At 42.1% G+C, this 20,446-nt stretch overlaps 2 protein-coding genes across 3 annotated transcripts in view; one reads left to right on the top strand and one right to left on the bottom strand.

Annotated features, from left to right (window-relative positions):
• Positions 1-8,658, top strand: part of LOC128736833 (uncharacterized) — a 49,719-nt gene extending 41,061 nt beyond the window's left edge. The window contains exon 6 of the mRNA XM_053831327.1: positions 5,619-8,658. Within this exon, the coding sequence (XP_053687302.1) occupies positions 5,619-6,484 (866 nt within the window). The 3' untranslated portion in view covers positions 6,485-8,658. The remainder of the gene's footprint in view (positions 1-5,618) is intronic.
• Positions 8,659-8,671: 13 nt separating this feature from the next.
• LOC128738332 (27 kDa glycoprotein-like) lies at positions 8,672-20,230 on the bottom strand. Of its 2 annotated transcripts, none has more exons than XM_053833381.1 (6): positions 20,056-20,230; positions 16,118-16,164; positions 15,595-16,047; positions 15,375-15,525; positions 15,166-15,289; positions 8,672-8,789 (listed from the first exon to the last, which is right to left on the bottom strand). In XM_053833381.1, the coding sequence occupies exons 2-6, from the start codon at positions 16,161-16,163 to the stop codon at positions 8,769-8,771; spliced, it is 795 nt and encodes a 264-aa protein (XP_053689356.1). In that variant the 5' UTR covers position 16,164; positions 20,056-20,230; the 3' UTR covers positions 8,672-8,768. The 2 variants fall into 2 exon arrangements, with proteins under 2 accessions (XP_053689356.1, XP_053689357.1); XM_053833382.1 differs by lacking the exon at positions 20,056-20,230 and adding an exon at positions 19,952-20,028.
• Positions 20,231-20,446: the final 216 nt, after the last annotated feature.

Below are 20,446 nucleotides of genomic sequence, written 5' to 3'. Positions count from 1 at the left end.
AAAATAACTGTATCTTCTTCGAGGTTTACCACTCCCGAAAAAAGCGAGTGAATCTGTCCTGTAGTATCCGTCGTGGCAAATGAAAGTCGAATAACGACGATACTTGATTAAAGGCACGCTGCAGATCGCCGATAGCGCCGTTCATACTGTAGTCAGTGCGACGAGGTGGCAATCTCAACATTGCATTGTTCCGCAACGCTCGTGGTTGCACATTTATGTTAATCTGTCCCAGCAGCGCGGGGCAGTCAGTTCTCCCTTGTAAGCTATCCGCGATAAACGGTGCTCTGAAGCTAGCCCGACGAACACGGAGAGGTTCGATCAGTTGACAGCGGCTTTCATGGCTAGGAAGACGGAACGGGTTTCTCCATGGCAATTTTCGCAAAGCGAATCTAAGAAATCGACGCTGAACGGACTCGATTCTTTCAGCGCTGTTGTTGTAGTTAGTATTCCAGAACTGACCGCATCAGCGAACAGTATAGCGATTTGAGGCAGTATATGTCAGAAAAATTTTTCGCGATCCTAAAGATAAAGCCTAACGAACTTGAGGCCTTAGCGACGACATACGAGATAAGATGTTTGTACGTTAACTGCGAATCTAAGATAACGCCCAAGTCTTTAATATGCGAAACACGTTCAATTACTGTGCCCTCGAGCGTATAACGAAACAGGATCGGATCTTTCTTACGGGTAAAATGTGATCGCTGAGCACTTCTCCGGGTTCACTATCATACAGTTCACGTCACACCAAGTGGCAAAGGCCTCGAGTTGATTTTGAAGAAAGTGACGGTCGTCAGTCGACCGGATCCGGATGTACATTTCAAGATCATCTGCGTACGAGAGTCGTGGGTCCTTAATGACCAAATTAACGTCGTAGAAATAAAGCAGAAAAATCAGAGGACCTAGATGGCTTCCTTGAGGTATCGGATAGCTATCGGATCGACAATCTCCAACGGCAACCACCAGCTGTCGATCGGTGAGATACGAGCGAAACCATTGCAAAAGGTTACCGTTAACACCCAGTCTATGTAGTTTTGCAATTGTGATGGCGTGGTTTATCTTGTCAAAGGCTGCCGACAGGTCGGTGTACAAAATATCTGTTTGAGCTCGTTGTGTCATACCCTCCGTAATGTATGATGTAAGACACAGCAGATTAGTAGTGGTCGAACGCTGAAACGTGAAGCCATGTTGATCAACACTTAGATATTGCTTACAGTGGGAAAGCAGAGGTTCCATGACCACCAGCTCGAATAGTTTCGAGACTGCGCTCAACGATGTGATGCTTCGATAGTTGTCCACATCTCGTTTACTTCCTTTTTTGTGTGCAGGGAACATATGTGCAAATTTCCAACGCGACGGGAAAATCCCACTGGAAATGGACATTTGAAATAAACGAAGCAACGGTGTCAGCAAGCGTGTCTCTTCAGGATTACGGAAGGTACTCCATCGGGTCCAGGATTGAAGGACAACTTGAGCATGGTCGCCGCCTTCGAAATCATCTCGACATTGATGTCGATGGCACCCAGCGTTTGACCATATATTGGAACGTTGTTGGCTGCTAGGGCAACACGGTCCGCGCTCAATACCTCATTGGTGAAAACACTTGCAAACTTCTTGGAAAAGAAACGGCATGTATCGTGAGGAGTGGAAGCAATTTCCCCGTTGTATTCCATTAATGATGGGAGCCCGGACTCTGCGTTGCTCGTTTACGTAATTCCAGAAAGACTGCGGGTGATGCTTCAATGTTAAATCGTTGAATACTGCGTTGATACCGCGAGAAGCATTGGCGACTGACTTGCCTGTATAAATTGTTTATCCTCGTATAGTGGAGTTTTAGTGAAAGCGGACGAAATTTCGTGAATTGTCTTAACGATGCTCGTTTGTATGACTTCAGCCTGCGTAGCTCATTCGTGTGCCTAGAGGGATGAGATGTACTGCGGAGATTACTTTTCGGTACATGTCGATCAATAGCATACATCAGGACATGAGTGAAGGTCTGCGCAGCGGCTTCGACGTCGTCGGGATCTAGTGTGTTTGCCCAGTCAATACTAGACAACAAATCATCGATGCTTTGTTGATCAGCTTTACGGAAATTATATGCGATAGCAGCTGGACATTCATTGAAGTCCTGAAGGAGTTTATCTTCTATACAGACGATCAGAGGAGGATGGTGTGGAACTCTCTTGATTAACAGACATGGAGCCGCTGAGACGAATGGGCCCTTGTCCTGTGAGCTCACGAAGCAGAGGGAACGGTTGTTCTCGTTGACGACATGAGGAACTTGATGAAGCACTGTAGCACTATAGTTGTCAAGAAGATCAATTGCACCGGCATGGATCGTAGAGTTTTCAGAATCAGGGTAGAGGAAACCGCTATGGACAGGTTTCCACGAGATATCTGGCAAATTGAAGTCGCCCAAAATAACTGTCTCATCGAGCGGCGCAGCGTCCCTCATAACTGAGTAAACTGACTGGCAGTGAGCGTCGATTAGATCGTTGTCCCGGACACGATCAGGTGGGATGTATATGGCGCACAAAAAGAGGAAGCGATCACTCAGCTTGATGGCCATCCAAACCTGTTCTACGCAGTTCCATGAGTCCTTCTCAATTGCTCTTGCTTTCAATCCACGTCGAACAGCTATCAGAACACCACCGCCAGTGGATTTGCGGCTGTTGTTGGGGTTCCGATCACAACGGAAAACTACGTAATCGGATCTAAAGACTTGCCTGAAAATCCTCTGAGAGTTAAGCCACATTTCGCAAATGACAATGATATCATAGCAGCAATCCGACTAGTCGGTAGTCTAGAATATCGGAGTTCATTCCAACGGCGTTTTGATAGAAGACTAGGACGTCTTGTTTGCGACTTGGGGCCGGAGTGCCGTTTTCCTCAATCATTACGAATGTGTCGGAACAATGCTGTCCATAAGCGGAGCTGGAGAAGCCCCCGCCGCCGTCGTTAGGCTGCGTTATCCTCGCGTCAGTAGAAGGCCGGGCTGAGACGGAGCTGTCTACGCTGACTTAAACGTTGCCCGCAGGGCTGTGAATTGGACTGACATCAGACAGCGAATGAACTGATTATCGAGTATACTTGCCAGAGGAAGCAAGTTGGAAGACTCCTGATCCACATCTAGCCACAGTTCCGGGACGACTTAACTGAATACTGGCGGGAAACGGCAGGACTGGGTTAGAGGAACCAGGAGCTTCCAAAATGCAATCTGATGAGCGTCCCGGAGATGAACAAGAGTAACTCGGGCGGTGAAACGAGTGTTTAGCAAGTCGGCATCTTTTGTTAACAAAGGAATCACTTTGGGATCATCACAATGCAGACTGACCTTGACTAGTTCGGACACAGCCTCAGTTTTCACACTGGGGTGGATACGAGACAAGTATAGCCAGAATAAATCAACCGGAGGTGAGACAGTACGTATGGTATGTGACGTAGTAGCTTTGGTACCGGCTTGAAGTGGTAAGTTCGCCTTCAAGCCTTCCTCGCGGCGATTCAGTGAGGTGGTTCAGTGAGAGCGGTTCGAGGGGTTATTGGCGTAGATTCAGCGACGGTGGAAAGCTTCACCAATTGTTCGCAATTCGCTTTGATCGCCTGTTTCAGCTCACTCAACTCTTCAGCATGCTTGTCATGAATCGATGAGATGGCTGAGCTTACCGATGACATTGTCTCCTTGAAACGTACCATTCTCATGAGTTTCACGCACTCGTCGCATAGCCAAAATAAATTTGGTCGTTCGTGTAAACATTTTAAAAACAACGTATTCATTTTAACGCATTTGGCGTGCACAATATGATTGCAGAAACCCCTTTCATGATTGTGTACCCCTTTCCGAGGGTACACTGTTCTTTCTTTTCGTAAAATGAAAAAAGCGTTTCTACTATCACCGACCAGACGGGTTGGCGTGTCCAATCCGAATCGATTATCATTTATTAAAACTTAATCTACAAGGTTATTCCTTACTCGCTAACAGTGTTCTTCTCCCTAAGGATACTCCTCCTCGAGGTAGTTCCGTCCTACTCTGCCTAGCGGCAGAGTTCACGCTGTCCGTTGAGCCTCCCTCTCGGGCATACAATTTTGGCCCTCGCATGGGGACTTTGTTTGTCAACAAATGACATATTCGCTCCGAGCATATAGCCTCGCTGAGCGGCCTACCCTTTCATGTCAATTCGCCACTGCTTAAGTCATGTGGCTTTAGCACCTCGAACAGTCTCGCGCTTTTTTGTTTACCTAGTCGGCAAAATTGCAACAGCGCAATTGTTTTGGAAACTGTTCGCTGGCGCAGGTTAAGAATCATGCGCGTTCGTTCACCTAGAATGTGGTGCGAACGCGACATTTTAATGTAGGTAATTCACGCTACCGGCGCCGTCGCTCGATCGAGTCACTGACCGGCGCAGGTGATCAAATTGGATGTTAAGTTCCACTTCAAGACGCGTATTCGCTGTTTCCACAGCTCTACGGTTAACACCGATGATACCAATGTCGTCCGCAAATGCTAGGAGCATATGAGATTTCGTGAAGATGGTGCCGATTCTCTACATGCCTGCCCTTCGAATAGCACCTTCCAATACAATGTTGAAAAGCAAATTTGATAGCCCGTCATCTTGCTTCAAACCATCTAATGTCACAAAAGAGGCCGATGTTTCTCCCGCTATCCTAATGCTTGATTGGAACCATTAACAATAGAACGTTTTAGCCTTATCAGTTTTGTTGGAAAACCATGTTCGAACATAATTTGCCACAGCTCATTGCGTTTAACTGAACTGTACGTCGCCTTTAAGTCTATAAACAAATGGTGAGTCTGCAAGTTGAATTCCCGGATGAATTTCTGTTGAGCTCTCCATCTTGTTCACCATTCAACAATGTATCGAAATGTTGTTCCCAACGCCTGCTTCATCCATTGCTTGGCCATTTCGCTGCCCATCAAACTAGATTTGGTGGAGTATATTTGCAAATTTCCAATTGCTGTTTAATTCAATATGATACGTAACAAAGAAAAGGTAAAGAAGAATGCTTTTTTCGGTTATCCAGCAGCAAAACTATTGTAAACATCTCTGAAAGTTTGCCCCAATAATGCCACCGTATTTAGTTAAATAGAGAGAAAATATCGTCCTGTATCGTAAACGAATAACTTGAACCGCAATTAACGTATTATCAGTATGAGAAAAGTTTAATTACACTTCCAGGTGGACAAAACAGGATTTTAGAAATGCTGTACAGCCGTCGTTATATTGAACTCTGTGCGTTCCGGAATTCTTCACATATTGCCTGGTGTACCTCAAGGCAGCGTGCTTGGCCCGCTCATCTTTATGACTTACATTGATGATTTGGTTGAGTTGCTTTAATCACCAAAACTGGTTTTTGGTTTTGGCTTCGATCTAAACGGTTTTCGTATGTTTTTCGTTTTGCTATGCATCATTAAAGTTAACTATTAAATTATCTGCAGCTAACATAATGTTACATTTATTTATAAGTTTGGTGCACGCTTTTTCCGCTTTTCACGTATCTTTTTATTACTAACATTTAGTTGTAAACTTAGTCGTACGTTGTATATAGATTTTCGCTGAGATGTTTCACCGAAAAATAAACACAAACAAATTTCCCTCTGTGTCCAGGTGCATCGTATGCATCCTCCGCTAACAACCACACGTCATCAGCCGTGAATCGTTCTAACTATTATCAGCCGCCATCTTCGGCTGCTTCGTCAACGGTTACGACGATGAACTCATCGACCGTACCGACCGATTCATCCAATTACTATCATCAACAATCATCAACCGGTCCGTCACAGCCTCCTCCACAACAACAACAACAACAACAACAACAACAGCAGCAGCAGCCGGCTCATCAGCAGCAGCCTGCGCCAGCTCCGACTCAGCACCAGGTGAGAAGTCATTCCCGCGGATCGTCATCCCACAACTACGTTTCTTCTGCGCCCGCTGCAGCTCACAATCAGCAGCAAGCGCAAAGTTACATGACGACTCCAGCCATGGCCAACCCGGTTGAAGCAGCTTCCACCTACCAACAGCTGCAGTCAAGCTCGGCTGGGGCTCCCTCCTTCACTCCGTACTCCTCCTACACAACGACCGCCACGAGCAGTGCTCCTTGTGCGACCCAAACCGTCAGTTCCAATGGTTCGGCTTTCCATAGGCCCGAAAGTGCAACAATTCCTGGTCTTCCGGCAGCCGTGGCTGGCGCTAATCCCGCCTCGGGCAGTCCCGGAGCGGGCGGTTACGAAACTCCTCCTACCTACATCCCGGAAAGCGGAGCCAATCCGTACCAATATCCTTACCAGGCCGCTTCCCAGTATCAAACGCAAGGCTACTACCCGCCACCGGCGTACCCGTACTATCCGACAACCGCGGCGGCTCCCTACCCGGCAACCGATCCCCAGTACCATTCGTATCCACCTCCTCCGCCACCTTCCAACTACAACTATCCACCCTACCCTAGTCAGCCGGGTGTTGGTCAATGGCAGTAAGCGATCGGGTGGGTGAGCTGTGCTCTCTAATTTTCGATTAAAAGGATTAATGAAAATTGTGCTTCCGATGTATATTTTTTTCCTGAGGAAAGTTTCTACTTTATGTTCCTTTTTGGCTTGACTTGAAAATTGCTTTTATATTAATATGGAAGACATTTTTCGTGCCTAGAATTGTGTAAACTAGTATTCGTGCTCTCTGTTTCTATAGTGTACTCAAAATATAGGCTTTTATTTTTACTTTACTTTTTGTTTTTGTAGATAGACCACACGTTCCTAATAAAATTTCGAAGATATTTAGTTTCACTTTGTCTTTGGAGCAAACTGCTGGAAGATTGCACAGAATGATGAAATTCTTTAGCAACTTGATAAAAAAAAATTAGATTTTAATATATGAGCAAGATAAAACCATACCATGATCATTAGAAACAATATTACTAGAAGTGAACGAAAATTCAGCACAGCTGCTGGCAACGTTTTTGCTGTGCCCGTTTGAAGTAGTATTTTCGCGCTGCGAAATTTAAAACCCCTTCAAATGATTAATCCTAATTAAATGTTCTGGCCTGTTCTGCCATGTGTTAAGATATGCTTAGAGAAAATAGGATTGGTCTCGGTTACGTTGAAAGTCATTCTTTAAACAACTTCTATGTCCTTGTTCTTTGAATAGATCAAGAGTGACAATCCAGTTTGTTGATTGGCTGACTAATGAATCGCCCGCCGTCGAGTTTGTTTCAACTGAAGAAACTTCTATTATTTTTCTGTTTTTTTTTCGTTCACTAAAATATTTGCGCCAATCAAGTTGACGAACGCATTAAAGTACCCATCCAAACAGTGCAATGACTTTTTGTTGAATCTGAGTTGTCTATGTAAATTTTATTTACTCTACTGTTTTAGGTTTTTAGATATTTAAAAAGAAAGAAAGAAAGATGGAAGCAACAGTAGCTGTGCTTCTTGCTAGTGCTGAAAGCATGGCACAATAAATCAATAAACAACAGTATCACGTGAATAATAAAACAAATATGGACAAAGAAAAATTGTCGACTGCATTGAAACTAAACGAAATATATTGCAACTAAAGAAAAATCTTGTGGCAGTGCTTTTCAACGTAGTAGAACAATTAAAATTTATTCCTAACAGAATACAAAAGAGCAGAAAAACCACACGCGCAGTGACGGATCGTCATCCTAGCAAGTAGTAGAACCGCAGTGAGTGTTTTAATCGAAAAATACAAACGTTTTATCTAAAAAAAATACCTACTTCATAATGTTAGACAGCATGCAAGCGTAGCGATTAGCAATTATCAATAATTTATTAGCCACATTACACATACAATAGAAGTTAGAACTAAACCTTTCCGAACTGCTGAACTGCTCAGCCGCGAGGAAGCAGAAGCATTTAAAGAGTAAAGAAAAAATCATCGTTTTAAGGCATACATAATGCTAAATGTGACAACATGCAAACACAAGCGACTTTACACAACCATTTATCCCAATTGACGTTTAGAATATCAAATAAAGAAATTACCACTGCTAACTATTACTATTACTTACCTTACATTACCAAATCGAACCACACAATAAAACAGCTGTCTGTTAAAAGAAAAGAGCTAAAACGATGAAAAACTACCACATTTACTAACGCAGAACATTTTTGTAATTCGTCTATCGTTTTCCATTGTTTCTACTTTTTTTTGTTAGACAATGTTTAGGGATTGTTTCTAAAAGTTTACCGCAGAAACGCATAGAGCGATTAAATTATTGTTTTCCATGATAGGAGCATAATCCTTTGTAATTGTAATTATCACGGAAGCGCACCGTCTAGTAGGTATCATTGCTATGCTGCGTTGAATGTCGTGTTGTACAATGGCAACCGATTGAAGCTGGAATGTGGTTAGTTGGTTTGATGGTGGGTTAGGAAAAGCGTGTACTAGCTGAGCTGAGGACGTCGTCGTCGTCGGCGTCGTGATTCGCACGCGCACGCGCGCGCGCCCCCGGATGTGTATGTGTAGAGAAACGTGGTATGATTATTTTAATCAGTACAGTATATAAATTAGCCGATATCGACTACAATAAAACATTAACACGATAATAGAGTAAAAATGTATTACAAAGTATTTCAAAGAATTATGGTAATTTGGTGTTTGTGGAATTTTTTTGCCGTAGATGACCGCCTTCTGCAGCCGGGGGAAATTAAAACTGCTTTTGGTAAAATTGTAAAAATTATAATTTATTGTGTTCATTTACAACAATCTGGGATCTGGAATCAGGAAACAACCTGTTTGAGAAGCTCATCTGCGACCAGATTTTGCCTGTAAATGAAGAAAGAAACGTAAGCTTTAGTAATCGGGAATGTCTCAAACAACCATTTTGGTTTTATTGCACTCTTATTGCAGTATTTATGACAATTTTTTGTCGCCAGAACCGTCATAAGGGTGCAATAAAACTTGTATTGTTAGTTGGCACTAGCGTGCTCAGACATAAACAAAAGGGTGGGCATCCGACCTTTCAGAAGTCTATTATAACGTATCACAAAAATACCGATCGATTAGGTTGAAAACTCCGGACTTTAAGATGTAGTTGGATTTAAAATATTATGCAAAAAAGTAGACTAGAAATTAGGCTTGGAACCTTCGTTCGTTCGATCAGTGCCGTTGTTAGGTACACCAAGACCAAGTCTACAACGATGCTTGACAGGTCCAGCGTTAAACACGATTCGAAGACCGGAATTGTTGATAAAAGTTGGAGAGGAAGTCGTATACATTGCAGCTGTGCCAGAATTGCCTGTTCAATCACGGACGACGAGCTTGTCGGATACATAAAGCGTATGATTTTGAGGTTCTGCCGTCATCCACTTCTTCACTCTAATAGAGGTCCTCCACTTCATGTGAGTTGTTTCGGATAGTTCCAGTAACGCATTCCTCGATGAGATTCCTCGATCGGATCTGACGTTGGTGGAGAACGATATGGCTACGTCGCTTGGTGTAAGCGGAATTCCTCGTCCCTTGTGCCTACGATGGACTGATGATTCGTCACGAATAGAAAAAGGCTCGCAGCAGATTACCATCGAAATTGCTGGGACTGGACAGAGTCAACGACACCAATTAGTCAATATAAGGACTGTTGACACGCTTACTGTAGCTACCGAGAGGACCGAGAGCGAAACCGAAAGTTTCTCATTTAAAGAGGGCAATAAGAAGTTTTTCTGCGCGTCAGTTTTTCTCTTCATGTTTAGTCTGTTTCTCCTTGTGTGGATTTATTTCTCATTACTGACAGCAGTTCTGCTCATTGTGTTGAAAAAAAAGTTGCACTTTTTGCACAATGAGTGAGGAATTAACAAGCCTGCCCACAATTGTGTGTGACCCATGATTGTGGACTGACTGTATTAATATTTTTTTGAAACGCCCGAAAACCCGCGATGAGAATCGCGGCTAACACGCTGACAGACGAGCAGCGTCACACGCAGTACCTTGTAAGTCGCAAGGGTGCATAGTGTCGTCATCCCGCCAGTAAACAAAAAGTTAGATTGAGCTTCTCGGTCGGTGGTTCTACAGTGGATGGAGGAAGAGGCACGATCTGTGTCTAAAATAACCCAACCCAAGTCGCTATCTTAATAACGGGGTTGCAGAGTCTCCTTTTGTCCAGCGCCTCTATGGTTCAAAGGTACAAGTACCAGCGAACCACATGCCCTGGCTGGTGTTGTGGGTTCGAATCCGGTTATAATCTCAGATTATAGCTTGGTTCGACCCATGCACCTTCCAACATTGGACAAAAGGTAAGAGTCACAACGACAACTTGTTAAGCGTAGCTACCTATAACCCCCCCCCCCCTCACTTTTCCACTCTTTCTCCTCCATTTTCAAAAAAACTTCATTACTTTCCCCTACCGTCCCTTTATCAATTGTAGAACCACCGTTTCAAAAAAATATTAATTCTTCAATACCGAAAGCGTTGCAGTCGTGCCAACGACGGGGACTTTTCCCTGCTTTTTTCCCTTGTTGGGACCTTGGACCACTGCTTCCCCTGCTTACGGAAGAGGAGCAACGAGGTCTTCGGTAACTTTTTGAATAAAAAATTGATGCATATATTGAAGGGGTCGTCCACTATTTAAGCGTTACTTAAACAACAATTTTAGTAATAACTTTTTGAGTAAACTTTTTTTCACCTTTTTGGTCTCAAAATATTAAAGATAAACCAATTTCAAGTATTTTTTCTGAAGATATCAAACTTCTACCTTTTACCCATTTCCAGCAACAGACCTTTGTTTATAAACGACCCCTCAAATCATATTTCTTCTTGTAACATGTTTATTTCAACAGACAGCTCAATGTAATGTGCTAGAAAATATTTTGCACATAAAAGAGGAATATTTTTGCTGAAGACTGTTTTGCTTTATATGCATTAAAATTAAGATATAACTAATTTTAGGTTAAAAACCGTCTGACGGAAAATCCGAATATCTTAGCCATCTGCAAGTATCTGCAATTAGTTTGCATACCAATTTGTAAGCAATTGTTATGTTAAGTTATCTGCCCAAATGTGTATTTCAGAGAATACCTGGGAATATTGCGGATTTTCTTCATACATTTTATAACTTAATAAATATGCGTCCTAGCGTCAAACAGTCTTAACAGAAAATATGTATTTCAACATACTGAATAACCTTGTAGAACATTTGAAAGCAATAAAATAATCGTGTGCAAAGTTATTGAGTGTAACTGATTTTTAAGTGCTCTTTTTTAACACATCCTTTTATTTCGCAACCAGTAAGAGATAGATAGTTACTTTATTCTGCAAAGCTGCTTATTTTAGTATGTTCTGCAACTTTTGGAGAAAAAAACTTTTTTTTTCAAATTATTTAAGAAAACAAAAGTTTATATCACCCTAACAGGTGAATTCATGGTCACCCTAATACTGCAGGAAGATGCGCTATATTTTATTATTTTACTTCTCCGAAGACACCACCCTTGAAAATATACACATTTTTCATCAGACGGTTTTTAACCTAAAATCAGTTATATCTTATTAATTAATGCAGAAAAAATAAAATAGTCTTCGGCAAAAATATTCCTCTTTTATGTGCAAAATGTTGTCTAGAACGTCACATTGAGCTGTCTATTGAAATAAACATGTTACAAGAAGAAATGTGATTTGAGGGGTCGTTTATAAACAAAGGTCTATTGCTGAAAATGGGTAAAAGGTAGAAGTTTGATATCGTCAGAAAAAATACTTATGATTGGTTTATCTTTAATATTTTGAAACCAAAAAGGCGAAAAACAATTTACTCAAAAAGTTATTATTTAAAAGATCCATTTTTAGAAGACCACATTGAACTGAGACATGCCGTTTAACCGCAAATATATTTGTCCCAAAATTTTAATTTCTGGCCCATAGTGGAGTGGCAGACTGGTTCGAGACGAGAATGATCTGATAAAAAGGACCAGGTGGAATTCCCAGATAGTTATCTCATGACCGTGCGATGTTTAGAATGGTTGGAACGTAGAATGAATCGTGACCTGGACTTGAAGGAGAACCGTTAGGCTTGCTCTCGCCGTTTATCATCCACGCCAAAGTTTTGATACCGAACCTGTGGTGAGAAGGTACAGGATGAGACGAGCAAGTTAGCGACGAAGTTTATACAAAGTGGCTGTGCTGCTATTGTATTGTATTGTATAGTGGTGCTATTTCAGTGATGCCACCCAAGGAATGTTCCAAGATTCTGAAGTGTACGTATTCGTAGACACCAGCGAGGTAGCGAATGGAACTCCACAGTGCAGTTTAATTGCTGCTAAATCAAAGGTCGTTCTGGTAAGACCATGGTCCGTTTCTAGATTGGAGCTGCAGGCATGTGTACTGGGCACAAGACGGGTAAAATACTTCCTAGAGCAACATGAAATTCCTGTATCAAAAGTTCTCGACTGGATCTATTCCAGAACCGCACTAGCTTGGATTTGATTTGATCCACAGAACTACCGGCAGCTTAGGTGAGGTCCTGGAATCGACAACGTCAGCTCAATAGCGGTGGGTCTCGACAAAATCGAATCTCACGGACAGAGCGAAAACTAAATGAGGAAGCGGCCCATACTTCAACCAGAATAGCAGCTGGTTTACAGGACCCAGCTTTTTACAACTTCCAAAAGAAGAATGGCCAACGGTCAAAGAACCAGTGACCGCCACTACAGGGTTAATTCGTGTTTCGGGGCGTGCTTCACAGGGCTTTCAAATCAGCTTTCGAGTGAATTTTCTCTTGAAATAGACTGCAACGCGCTACAACCTACGCTTTGCGGTTCCTGCACAATACGTCCAAGTCAAGATATTCAGAAGATTTGCAGCAGGAAAAACTTCAAGCAGCGCACAATGGGCAAAAACGAGCTCGTAATCCCAAGAATTAGAAGCCGCTGGCTTGGAATCTTACAAGATACCTATTCCTATGTAAAAAAAATGCAGGAAATCGATTGGCGATGGTTTTGTCCTGCGCAGACTTCGGAAAGTGGTCCATTTTGCCCTATTATCCCCGAAAATCATGATAAAAGCTTATTAAATAACTAAAATAATTAAATATAAACTTATTTGCCTACAGCAAAATAAACAAATAGCTTCCAAATGTTGTCAAAAAATTAGAAGAATCAAATTCCATCCATTCCATACTGTGCGAAATGCAAGAATAGTCCGTTTTGCCCAATTCACCCCCATATACATAGGTAAACTAACTAAAGCGATTAAAATTAGATCAAAGTCAAAAACAGTCTTCAGAAAAAATGTGTATTTTATCATACTGAATAACTTTGGAGAACAGTCGAAAGCAATAAATAAATTGGATGCAAAGTTATTCCGCAGAATTGATTTTTAAGTGTACTTTTTAAGCAAATCATTATATCTCGCAACTGGTAAAAGATATATAGTTACTATATTCAGCAAAGTTGCTCATTTTAGTGTGTTCTACAATTTTTCTGAAGAAAAAAATTTTTTTTGGACGGATTAAAAAAACAAAGTTTGCATCTCCCTGGTAGATGAATATAAGATCACCCTAGTAGTTTAAAACGATGCACTGTATTTTACTGATAAACTTCTCTAAAGACACCATCGTTGAAAAATTACGAATTTTTTACGCAATAGCAAATAAACAAGGTTTTGTAGATCTAGGAGAGAATCAGACAAAACGGACCGATTGTGAATTCATCACGGTACTAAATCGATGACATTCAACTCTCTTGACGTCTTTCGAAAGTACTGGTGCTATTCGAGTTTATTCCCTTGTCTTTGAATTAGTTTTAATCGCTTTAATTACGTTTTACTATGTATTTAAGGGTGAATTGGGCAAAATGGACTATTCTTGCACATTCTCGCACAGTATGGAATGAATGGGATTTGTTTCTTCTGATGTTTTGACAACGTTTAAAAGCTATCTGAGGTCATTTCACTGGCGGCAAATAAGTTTTTAAGCTGTTTAAGTAGCTTTTATCATGAGTTTTGGGGATAATAGGGCAAAATGGATCACTTCTCGAAGTCAGCGCAGGATGAAACCATTACCAATCGATTTCCTGCATTTTTTTACATAGGAATAGGTATCTTGTAAGATTTCAAACCAGCGGCTTCTAATTCTAGGGATTACGAGCTCGTTATTGCCCATTGTGCAGCGGAAGAAGTCATCTTTAAGCGAGTGTAACGGGAGATCTATCCGGATGCAGTTGCGGCATTGTTGGAAAAAGCTTCGAATATACCAGGGCAAGGGACCATCGGGCAGAACCGTTTCATTTACCATTTAATGCCAATGTTGGATGATGAGCGCGGTAGGATCGAGACCGCGAAAAGTTACGCTTACGAAGCGCGATATCTTTTAATCCTGAGAAGACACCGTGTTTCGGAACTCTTGGTAAATCGCCACAATCGCAACTATCGCCGTGGAAATGCAAAAACAGTAGTAGTCGCTTGGTAATTAAAAAGGTCTTACGTGATTGCATTTACCGTAAGCTTAGTCAAGTTCGACCAACAATCCCACCGATAGCGCCTCTTCCAGTAGCACGCCTGGCACATCATGAACGACCCTTCACTTACAGTTGGCTCGATTATTTTCGACCACTACTGGAAGGTAAAATTGGGGAGATCCAACGTCAAGCGCTGGATCGCGCTTTTCACTTGCCTGACGGTACGAGCCGTCTATCTGGAAGTCGCTTAGACGATATCAACAAAGTCATGCGTTCGTCGTTTTGTGGGTCGGTGGGGACCAGATTTCAAGGGAGCTGAGAGAATAATGCAGGACTAGGTAAACCAGGGACTATTATCAACTTTCACTAGTGCCGACACAAAGTGGAATTTCATTCCGACTTTCACCACACATGGGCGGGGCCTGGGAACGCGTGGTACACTCAGTCAAAACGGCTATGGATGATGCATATGCCGAAGGGAAACTAGATTATGAGGGACTGCAACACTGGTCGTGGAGGTTGAATATATGATAAATTCAAGGCCTCTGACGTATCTAAATCTTGACTCGGAAGAGGCAGAAGTGTTCACATCAAACCACTTCCTGGTGCTGAGCACGAACGGGGTAAAAAGACCTGACGAAGAATGGAAGATGGTAGCCCTAGAACAATTAATTTCATGGCGAGAACCTGAATTTTAATTATTTTAAGCTTTTTAATGAGGATGGCAAATAAGTAAGTGAGAATTAGGTACACAAATACAATACCTTCGGATCGCACGGCGAACCCTTCTTCATGAATTTGAACAGCGACTCCACGAGATTAGCCGGAGTTGATTCCTGGCACTGTTCCAGCTCCCTCACCAAGCAGTTCTGTAGTTTGTTGAAATCTCTGTTAACACGAACAAGGAAATGTGTTGTAACGTACAAACTTCGTCACGCGTTTTAACTAAAATATCATTCACGGCGATACTTACTCGCACTGCTTCGGTCCAATGACCAGCTTTGGAACCGTCGTTGTCGTCATGTCAACGTCCGTCAGATAACCAGAGAAAGTTTCGTTAACACACCGAATCAGGTCATCTTTTTGCTCCAAGAAACATTCCGGACCCTTCTCCGCAATGAACACTGAAATAATTCGATTTTCAGTCAGTCAAAACTGATTTAAGTTCGTTACCAAGTTTAAAAATATCTTACACGCAATCTGGTCACCATCCTTATGGCAGACAAAGTTCAGCAAATTTTTGAACACATCCACTCCGTGACCCTTGTGCCGTTCCTCCTCATCGTCCAGACAGGGATCGATCGTGTTGGAAAACGTATTCACGCACTCCAGCAGGGTGTTTCGCTTGCGGCAGTACTTGTTGAACACCGTATCCAGATCGCCCGTCGGTTTGGCTTCTTCGACTTCCCGCCGGAACTGGTCGACATCGACCAGACCCTTAACGCAGTTGGCCAGATCTTTGGCACCCTGTTTGACCTGCTCGTAGGATGCCTCCGTACCACCCGCCCGGACACATTTATCCTTCAGTGCCTTTTCGATTTCGTCGAAGTCCGGAATCGATAGGTTCTGCAGGTTGGCGGGCAAATGCTGACGTAAGCTTTCCACGTCGATTTGGTTCGGTTCGTCACCCAAGATGAATAGGGGAGCTAAAATGGGCAATATCATGGTTGAATTGTGCGTAACTATACGATAGAGAAGAAAAAGAAACCTACTTACCTACGATTGCAACGATGAACAGCGACAGAAACTTGGTGGACATCATGCTGTGGAAATTTAAAGATGATAAAGATTATGAGCTTTTCGATTGTTTGTCATTTTCACGCATTTAAGAGTTTTAATGTAAATCCAAAGAAAGTGACACTATCCCGGTGTATTAACAAAATTCTATACTTTAAAATCCTAATAAATGTGCGTCAAAGTTATAAAATATTCGATCCCTTTAGTTTCGCGACGAATTTCTGCGTTGATTCATTAAAATTAAACAATTGTTCATTTCGAAGGTCCTAATGCACGCGGTAATCGGTTCCTGATAACCAAATGATGTGCGGTGGTAAGTGGTTTGTAGCAAGCCAGTTGAACGGAGAGTACGTTGAGATGCGCGGAAGATCAGGAGAGACAGAAGTGTCGTTGAATCAACATTACCATTGATCAGTTTTGCTATGAAAATTGCTTGCTGCCATTTTCGACGACGCTCGAGTGTATCGATTCCGAGTAGACGGCAGCGATCTGGATACGGTGGCAGGTTAATGGGGTCACGCCAGGGAAGCTCATGTAATGCAAGTTGGATAAACCTTTTTTGAATACGCTCAATCCGCGAATTCCAGGTCAACTGATGTAGAAACCAAACTAAATTGCAGTTTTCCAGTATTGGACGAACTAGAGCGTAATAGAGAGCTTTCAGGCAATGTGGATCTTTGAAATCGCGGGAGATTTTGGAGATAAAACCAAGCTGACGTGTGGCTCTTGATATCAATGCGGCATGATGTAAGTGAAAAGTGAGCTTTGCATCAAGGAGAACCCCGAGATCACTTACACGGTCGACTCTCCTCAGTTGCAATCCGTCGACGTGATAATCAAACAAAACTGGCTTTAAAATGCGGTGAAACGTCATGACCTTGTCACTTGGCAATACTGATCACGAGCCAATTTCTTCGACAACAACCAACGAAATCATTTAGCATGCCCTGCACACGGAGGAAATCATCTATGGTTCAAACTACCAGATACAATTTACGGTCGTCGGCATACACCGATTTGCAGTCAGATGCGAGTAACAAGGTCACGTCGTTGAAAAACAGCATGAATAACAAAGGTCCCATGTTGCTTCCCTGCGAAACTCCTGAATTATTAGTTCACGCAAGCAAACAGTGCTCCACGCAGGTGAGCTATGGCGCTTCACAGTAGGTAGATTTAAATTCAGCCATTCCACAACAATATTGCAGAAGCACGCAGTCATGTCATCAACATCAATGAAATCACGCGGGAACTCCCAATCAAAGTTCGACAAGTGATTTGTCAAAGCATCAAAGTCTATCTTTCGATAGTTTAACGATCTCGTTTCGTTATCCACACATACACGAGCAGCGCTGTTACAATTGGCAGTTGCAAGAGTTATTGAACGAGGCGGGTGGTGAGGATCGACAGGAAGTAGCGGGGCGATGCTACCCTCAACTAACAACCATCGATGATCAGAGGAACAAAACACTAAGTCCAGCGTACGTCCAAGGTGTTTTTTTTTGGAAATTTGCTTCGCGTAAATTGAAAAAATCCATGCCGTCTATCAAAGTCGCGCCAGCTGCGGGAGGATGAATAGCAAACAAGTCGTGGTTGATTAAAATCTCCATAAACCAACAAAACATCTTTATCACCACATTTTCTGTGAAGCTCGCCAACAGAACAGATATGTTCTTCAATTACGTCGATGATCTGGTTGCGATCGGGAGGTATATATACACCACACAGTAGCACGGTCGTACCTCTAACACTAGCCTTCACACAAATTTGCTCCAGATTTTTTCCACTCACTGTTTCGATGACTGAGCTGGGATGACACTGCGCTACAGCAACCAACACACCACCAAAGCTGGATTTATTGCTATTGCAGGGATTACGGTCGCAACGGAATACAGTGAACGGTGACCCAAATAGTTGCAGGGAGTTGATTCGGTCGTCCAGGCCAGTTTCAGTCAAAATGATGATGTCTAGATTAGGGTCATTCAGTGTGGGAGGAGCAAAACTGGCAGAAAAATACTCGCCTCTGGTGGAAACCGAAAGGTTCTCGACTGACGGTATACGTTTTTTGACTGGTAAATAAATTCGCGAAACATCAATCCAGCTGGCCATAAAGAGGGATCCAATGCTACCGCTTTCAATGCAGGATCAAGACCAACTTTGTATGATACGAATGACAGCGTAGTGACATCTTTGTCTTTCGGAACAAGTCGAACAAGCTTATGCTTATGCCTTGAAAGTTTTCATACCAGTCTACTTCTTTGACTGCTGGATAGAGGATTGTGAAAGCCTCTTTCTTTTGCCGACGATCTAAAAAAATTTCGAATGATTGCTAATTCTGCCGATTGGTCGCATTACATGAAGATATTAATAGTTTGCTAGTCTGGTGCAGTGATAACGTAGAGTCGTAAAGCAGTATTGTTAAGTCGCTCAACGTCATTGTTCTCCATCAATACAATAAAGGACCGAATGGTCTGGAACGTAAAAATTCTATCCCAGATCTAGGCGTTACTATCGACTCGTAATTGAAGTTAAAGCACATAAGTAAGTCACTGCTAAAGCGTACACATTGCTTGATTTCATACGACATCATACGCATACGTCTGGATTTACTGACGTTTATTGCCTCAGCACGTTGTATTGTTCTCTCGTATGCAGAATTTTAGAGTGTGCTTCTCTGTTTGGGCTCCTTTTCATATAACGCATTAGTTTCATAAGCCATCACCCCGTATCAACCCAAACCCTTGCCGAGTCCAGAAGGAACTCGAGAGTTGCTCCGAAATCCGTACGAAACACCTCGCGTCAGTTTGTCCGGAAAGCCGTGTTCGTGGATTGTCTATCTTAATTGGGCTCGATCGACTGTATCGTATGCTGCTTTGAAGTCAATAAAGGCATGATGTGTGGGCTCCCAATAAAGGCGTTGTTGCTAGCTTTTCTCGGCCATGTTTATAAAGCTGTGCTGGTCCTATCCTAGAGAAAGCAGCTATTGATTTATTTGCATTGTTCCCGGTTTTCTCATAAACCTTGCTGTGCCGTCATGTCTGTTTGTAACAAGAAAGACAGCGTTGTCACGGTGTGGTGATTTGCTTTGAAAGGAATCCTTCAAAAATCTCTTCCATATTTATGCCATTTACTGAGGAAATTTGGATTTTTTTCTCACCAACTAATTCCAATTGATCACCAAACAACTTTTTTTGAAAATGAAACCTTCTAAATGAACGAATTCCGAATTTACTAGCGTCACAACAAAACTGTAAACTTTTGTACAACAGCGGAATCATCAGGAGGAGAAGTTGTAGTTTTCGGCCACACACAAATTGGTAATTCACTTTGAAAAATTCGATCATCAAAAAGTGTATTTGGACTTTGATTCGCTGTGGATGGGAAATTTCTTACGACAATAGTTCATCTGGTGGCTGCTGATATGACCAGCGCATTTAATAGCAACGTTAGGTTTTCTCGACACTGGAAAATACCTACAAGTAATTTGTCTGTACAAATTTTAACCGATCCATAAGCCTGTGACGAGCTCTAGCTGAAACATCAATCAATTTCGCAATATGCAATCTGAATGTTATATTATGATTTTGTCTGTCGGCTAAAAAATAATCAGATTTTTTTTTCACTTTCATTTTAAGTTTACAAAAAGTCACTACCCTTACTTTTTTTCAACCTGTGGATATTCTCAAAACTTAAGCTATTTTACAGCCATTGTTGGACGACGAACTGGCCAGCTAGAAGGCGGCACACTATTATATAAATAAGAAATTATCCAATTCCTTCCGTCATTCAGTTTAAGCAACCAAATTATGGGCATACCTTTGCACTCTCTTCAAACTTTTGCACAAATATTTAACGATTCACACTTAAAAAACAATTCACCCGAACAATTTACACTTCAGTCAATATTAAAATGCACTTACTTTCACCGTTATCAGTTATCACCAGGAGCAGCTGAAACGAATAACTTTAACGAGAGACTGGACTGATTGTTTCTTGAACTGTATTCCGTGCGAGCGCTTCTTGCCACACTGCTACGCGATCCGCCTGTGGAGAAGAATTGTACCGGCCAATGTTCTTAATCGCGTTTTATATATAATGTCCGTTGGGAGCTTAATCCTGCCACCACTACACTGCACTAGGGAAATAGTACAGTTCATAAATAAAAAGTGAATAAATTGTATAGTTGCCTGATCGATATTCCTTTGTTGATAATTACCCTCTGTGAAGTCAAATGAAAAAATAAATTGGTCGTGTCATTGATAACAAGCTATTCGAATCGTGATCGGTTCCTAGCCAGTGTGTTATACATAC

Source organism: Sabethes cyaneus, chromosome 2, assembly GCF_943734655.1.
Source record: "Sabethes cyaneus chromosome 2, idSabCyanKW18_F2, whole genome shotgun sequence".
Classification (NCBI taxonomy): domain Eukaryota; kingdom Metazoa; phylum Arthropoda; class Insecta; order Diptera; family Culicidae; genus Sabethes; species Sabethes cyaneus.
This window is presented reverse-complemented; position numbering and strand designations above follow the sequence as displayed.

Excerpts from the sequence above, each read along its gene's own strand:
- LOC128738332 (XM_053833381.1), bottom strand. The coding sequence starts at position 16,163 with ATGATGTCCACCAAGTTTCTGTCGCTGTTCATCGTTGCAATCGTAG. Across the intron at positions 15,526-15,594 it reads GGATGGTGACCAGATTGCGT|TGTTCATTGCGGAGAAGGGT; the intron begins GTAAGATATTTT and ends GAATTATTTCAG. Across the intron at positions 15,290-15,374 it reads ATTGGACCGAAGCAGTGCGA|AGATTTCAACAAACTACAGA; the intron begins GTAAGTATCGCC and ends TCGTGTTAACAG.